At 38.6% G+C, this 6,453-nt stretch overlaps 1 protein-coding gene across 1 annotated transcript; it reads left to right on the top strand.

The window, feature by feature from the left end:
- The first annotated feature begins 1,211 nt into the window (after positions 1-1,211).
- gp1bb (glycoprotein Ib platelet subunit beta) lies at positions 1,212-4,753 on the top strand. The gene is made up of 2 exons (XM_062024224.1): positions 1,212-1,295; positions 1,366-4,753. The coding sequence occupies exon 2, from the start codon at positions 1,381-1,383 to the stop codon at positions 1,993-1,995; it is 615 nt and encodes a 204-aa protein (XP_061880208.1). The 5' UTR covers positions 1,212-1,295; positions 1,366-1,380; the 3' UTR covers positions 1,996-4,753.
- The last annotated feature ends 1,700 nt before the right edge of the window (positions 4,754-6,453 follow it).

Genomic DNA, 6,453 nt, shown 5'->3' with positions numbered 1-6,453 from the left:
TGCGTACAAACTGGCACAGTCAACAAATGTGTGTGGCGCAGTCAGAAGGAGGCGATCACTGCAAAATGACAGACGATGGAGAGACACCAAAATGATGGTGTCATCTGGCATTTTTTTAATTGCCTTCATTTTTTAATATAGCATTTACAGTATATTCCTGATATATTACTAATATAGTATATTTCCAATTTTAAAAAAACTTCTTGCAACATGCATTTTCTTGCCTCTGGATCATTCCAGCAAGTTATTACTGGCCGTGCGGTCTCCCAGAGTGCACTGTCGCGGTGCTAAAAATAGTTTATGTTGTCTAGATGCTTCTCTAATGCCCAGATTATAGTTATGTGTGTCAAGACTTGGACTTTGGCGTGGTTTGTTCTCTCGTGGTGCAAATGATTTGGACCGGACATGGCGTGAAGTTAAATACATGATTTAATAATAACACTCAAAAAAGGAATAAACAAAAGGCGCACACAATGGCGGAAGTACAAAAGTTGGCTATAAAAACAAAAACTCGCAAAAAGGCAGAACTATGGACAAAAAACAAAACTTGCAAACTATGGCAAGAATAAAGAAAACTTACTTGGACGAGAAAAGGGCATGAAAAAGAGCAGCATGGATCATAAGGGTGTGTAGAGAGTGTGTCAAGAGTGATGTCGCCAGCCCGACTGCCTGGCAACAATGGGCTTAAATACTAGTGACATGATTAATGAAAACAGGTGCGTGACTCAAAATGTGAAAACGTGAGACAGGTGCGTGACATGAGGATGTGAACCAGGTGAAACTAATGGTTACTATGGTGACAAAGCAAGGGAGTGAAGACAAGAACTAAAAAGTGTCCAAAAACCAAGCAAAACATGGCCAAACAAAAACATGATCAACACAGACATGACAATGTGCTGCATGTTCCACAACATGGCACAACACCACAGGTTAGATGTGCAAAAAATGAATGTCTCCATGGTGACAGCCGGTAATACACACATAATATGGTGGTATGCATGACTTTTGCACTTGCTTTCAATTGTGCACGCAGTCTTAGGATACACTTTGCATAATAGTACACATGTTTTATAGTTAGGACACGCTATTTAGCACTTGTTGTATGAGATCTTAGTAGATCACACCCTACGCCTCCATGCGACGTATCAGGACATGAATTGGCATGAAAATGCAGAGAGATAGTACACACATCCTGTTCGAAGTCTTTATCAGCGAGGACCAGCTGCCAGCAGCACACTCAGGCTGCAGGCGACAAGGAAAAGATCCTCATTCAGTGAAGACACACGACGCTGACGGTAAATAACGCTTTAAACCGTTAGAGATTCAAAAGTGTTCCATGACTGTTAACCTATTTTTACTTTACAGCATATTTTCTTAAGAATGAAGGAGCTCCAGCTCCTGTGTCTGCTTTTCTTTGGAGGTCAAGGGTCATTTGCGTGCCCCCACCCCTGCGCCTGTCATGGAAGCCAGGTGAACTGCAGCGGCAGGTCTCTCACCTCCTCTTGGCTCCCCGTCAGCTTCCCGGCAGGCACTACCGAGCTGCATCTCTACAACAACCTGCTGACCACACTCCCAAACGGCCTGCTGGACAAGCACACCTCCCTCCGTCATGTCTCCCTGCACGGCAACCCGTGGACGTGTGACTGCGGCGTGCTCTACTTGCGAGGTTGGCTTAGACGACAGCCGGTAGGGGGGCTCTCGTCCCACCTTGGCGTCAACTGCAGCTCCCCTCCTAGCCTGAGAGGGAGGCTGGTGGTGTATCTGACCGAGGAGGAAGTTCTGGACTCGTGTCACTACTGGTACTGCGACCTGGCTTTGGCCTCGCAGGTGTGCCTCTTTGTGTTTGTGCTGGTGCAGGCCGCACTGCTTGTTGCAGTCATCGTGTTCCTCAGGAGGTTTGAAAGACTCTCCAAGGTGGCCAGGTGGACCAAGGAGGAGAGCCTTACAGCTGGCGAGGCCCTTATGGAAAATGAGTATATGCGTGTGTATAAATGACCATAACAGCTGAAAGTGCCCTGTTTTAATACAAATATCAACTTTTATATACCATATAGATCAGTGGTCCCCAACCACCGGTGCGGGGACCGGCACCGGTCCGTGACGCATTTGCTACAGAGACATTAAATAATTTATAAACGATCGCATTTTCTCCCACTTAACTTTCGTCTGTCCCACGAGACACACCAATAATGTATTATAAAACTCCTGATAGGAAGTCGCCATTTGCTATATTTGTTACATCTTTCTTGCATGGGACAATGCAAAATAATAAACATATAAAATGTAAAGGTGCCAAATTGTAATCAAAAGCTAGGTTCCATCTGCAGTCCGCGGCAGGTTGATGACCTAAGATTGAGTTTGAGTTGGAGTTTATTTCGAACATGCAAGCACACAACATGATACATCACAATTTTCAGTTTCTCTTTTCAACAGGTTCGAAAAGGAGTAGGAAGAAGCAGAGCTTATTTAATCTTACCCCTTTTCTTTTACATAACAGTTGCTAAAACTTTTGTTCACTTCCTGTTCTCAATTTATTCACAATATACTCCATAAGTAATCACAATAATAAATAAATAAATAAATAATAATTGGTGAAGTAAGTTACATTTCATATGATGAGATAAGTAAGATTATTTTGAGAATGAAAGAATGGATGGATGAAATAAATTCAGAATGTTTATCTTGGTTCTTCTTCTTTGTACTTTGTAAACACTTTAAGTTTGAAGAGTTTCTTGAAGTGGATCATATTAGTATTAGTGCATACACTACCGTTCAAAAGTTTGGGGTCACATTGAAATGTCCTTATTTTTGAAGGAAAAGCACTTTAAACTAGTCTTAACTTTAAAGAAATACACTCTATACATTGCTAATGTGGTAAATGACTATTCTAGCTGCAAATGTCTGGTTTTTGGTGCAATATCTACATGGGTGTATAGAGGCCCATTTCCAGCAACTATCACTCCAGTGTTCTAATGGTACAATGTTTTTGCTCATTGGCTCAGAAGGCTAATTGATGATTAGAAAACCCTTGTGCAATCATGTTCACACATCTGAAAACAGTTTAGCTACAAAACTGACCTTCCTTTGAGCAGATTGAGTTTCTGGAGCATCACATTTGTCGGGTCAATTAAACGCTCAAAATGGCCAGAAAAAGAGAACTTTCATCTGAAACTCGAGAGTCTATTCTTGTTCTTAGAAATGAAGGCTATTCCACAAAATTGTTTGGGTGACCCCAAACTTTTGAACGGTAGTGTAGTTTGATTGCTCAGGGCGGATCAGGAACAAAGTGACCATAGTAGTTAAAGATGGAGAAGTGCTAAATTGTTGCATATAATAATTGTGCTGGAAGAAGAAAATACACATTTCCTTTGGCCTAGTAAGTTAAAGTGATGGTATACTCCTATTACACAAGTAGTTAACAATAACAGATGTATTTACGCATGGAAAATTGGAGCAAAATAAGATAACATTAGTGTGTCTACGTATGAAATATTGCACAAAATATGAATACATAACTTTTAGAATGGAAATAGACAGACATCTATTGTAACCAATGGCAAGTATTTCTAGCTTTCTTATATATCCATGCTCTTGTCCTTGAATGTGATGTATCACCTATAACCCATCATATAATAAAGCCAAAACAAAGCCTACTACTAGCAAAAATAAGTACAAAGCAAAAGTCTATGGAGGGTTTTTTTGCAAAGGCAAAAGGCCAGGGGCTCCCACTAATTATAAATGATAAATGGGTTATACTTGTATAGCGCTTTTCTACCTTCAAGGTACTCAAAGCGCTTTGACAGTATTTCCACATTTACCCATTCACACACACATTCACACACTGATGGCGGGAGCTGCCATGCAAGGCGCTAACCAGCAGCCATCAGAGGCAAAGGGTAAAGTGTCTTGCCCAAGGACACAACGGACATGACTAGGAAGGTAGAAGGTGGGAATTGAACCCCAGTAACCAGCAACACTCCGATTGCTGGCACAGCCACTCTACCAACTTCGCCACGCCGTCCCTCAATTCAACATTTTTGGGTGAGTATTTTCATGTATTCATTTTTTATGCACTTATTTGCTATACATGTATTTATCCGCCACATGTGGAAAGCCGGTCCCTGAAAATAATGAAATTAAATCGGTCCCTGGTGCAAAAAAGGTTGGAGACCCCTGATATAGACCATATTTTGTGTAAATGTATCTTTACTCAATGTGCTAATTCTCGGACCGGTACCAGTCCGTGATGCATTTGCTACCGGTCCGCACAGAAACATTAATTAATTTATAAACTACCGCATTTTCTCAGACTTAACTTTCGCCTGTCCCACTAAACACACCAATAAGCCTGTTAATAGATGTATATTACAACTTATAGTACATGGGACCATGCACATCAATGGACATATAACATTTTAATGTGCCAGATTGTGGCCAAAGGCTAATTTACACGTAGAAAGCCGGTCCGTGAAAATAATGCATACATTAAACTTTTTTTAATTCATTGGGTGTGTGATCAAAATATTTTTTTGTCAATTTTTGTCAAATTATTTTTTTACCCAAACACAAAGTCACTTACTGTTTTTGTTTTGAGAGTACCTTATTTTAAATTTTCTATAGAAATCAACTTACTATAATAATAATTGTAATAACAATGATCATCATTATTATTTGTGATGCCAACCGATTTCAATTCACTCAAACACAAAAACTAAATCCTTTTTAAATCATAATTTATTTAAATTAAAGCGAGACTGAAAAGTGCCAATAAAAATCTCACACAAAACCAAATAGGGTATTTTTAGAATGTTATATCTGTGCCATAATGTATTTCAATTTGTGTTTTGTCAAAATTTGCTTAATTGATGTGTCATCACCTTTTGCAATTTCATACAACATTGTGTTAATAAAAAAATTTGGAAAAAAGTGACATTTTTCTTCATTACTTGCAAAGCAGTTATACAAAGACATGCTAATTTACAGAACACCTAATAAAGACACAAACGTGGATACCATGCACATGCACAAACCATGCAATCATGTAGAAAATTTATTATTTTTTTCATTTCATCCCATTATAATGGAAAGCTTTGTTTTTAAAACATGAAAAGAGAATAATCCATTTATAAAAATACCATTTTAAAAACAAAAACACAAATTCAATGTGGCTTTTATGAGCGGAACCAATATTTGGGGAACAGTTCTTCCACGGGCCCTGCAATGAGGTGGCGACTTGTCCAGGGTGTACACCGCCTTCCGCCCGATTGTAGCTGAGATAGGCTCCAGCGTCCCCCGTGACCCCAAAAGGAATAAGCGGTAGAAAATGGATGGATGGAGTTCTTCCACGGACACATTAAGTACAAGGACTCAGTTGTGTTTACACGTGAGGTTTCGCTCAGGCTTCTGTACAGAAAAGTGCCTATACAAATCTCACACAAAATAAAATAGAGTATTTTTAGAATATTTTACCTGTGCCATAATGTATTTCAATGTGTGTTTCGTCAAAATATGCTTAATTGATGTGGCATCACCTTTTACAATTTGATATAACGTTGTGTTAATAAAGAAATGTGAAAAAAGTGAAATTTTTCGGTATAGCGGGGCGGTATAGCTCGGTTGGTAGAGCGGCCGTGCCAGCAACTTGAGGGTTGCAGGTTCGATCCCCGCTTCCGCCATCCTAGTCACTGCCGTCGTGTCTTTACCCACCTGCTCCCAGTGCCACCCACACTGGTTTAAATGTAACTTAGATATTGGGTTTCACAATGTAAAGCGCTTTGAGTCACTTGAGAAAAAGCGCTATATAAATGTAATTCACTTCACTTCACTTCATTACATGCAAAGAAAGCATACAAAGACATTGTAATTTACAGAACACCTAATAAAAACACAATCGTTATGCAAAAATGTAGAAAATGTATTATTTTTTCATTTCATCCCATTATAATGGAAAGCTTTGTTTTTAAAACATGAAACGAGAATAATTCATTTTTTTAAATACACACTAAAAAATACCATTTTAAAAACAAAAACACAAAATTCAATGTGACTTTTATGAGCGGAACCAATATTTGGGGAACAGTTCTACCACGGACACTTTAAGTACAAGGACTCCGTTGTGTTTACACGTGAGGTTTCGCTCAAGCTTCTGTACTGAAAAGTGCCTATAAAAGTATCACACAAAACAAAATAGAGTATTTTTAGAATGTTTTATCTGTGCCATAATGTATTTCGTCAAAATATGCTTAATTGATGTGTAATCACCTTTTGCAATTTCATACAACGTTGTAATAATAAAGAGATTTGAAAAAAGTAAAAAAGTTCTTCATTACTTGCAAAGCAGTTATACAAAGACATTGTAATTTAAAAAACACCTAATAAAGACACAATCGTGGATACCATGCAATTTTTTTTATTATCATTTAAATGCAATAAAGTAGAATTTTTTTCTTTTTT

Source organism: Entelurus aequoreus, linkage group LG17, assembly GCF_033978785.1.
Source record: "Entelurus aequoreus isolate RoL-2023_Sb linkage group LG17, RoL_Eaeq_v1.1, whole genome shotgun sequence".
NCBI lineage: Eukaryota > Metazoa > Chordata > Actinopteri > Syngnathiformes > Syngnathidae > Entelurus > Entelurus aequoreus.
This window is presented reverse-complemented; position numbering and strand designations above follow the sequence as displayed.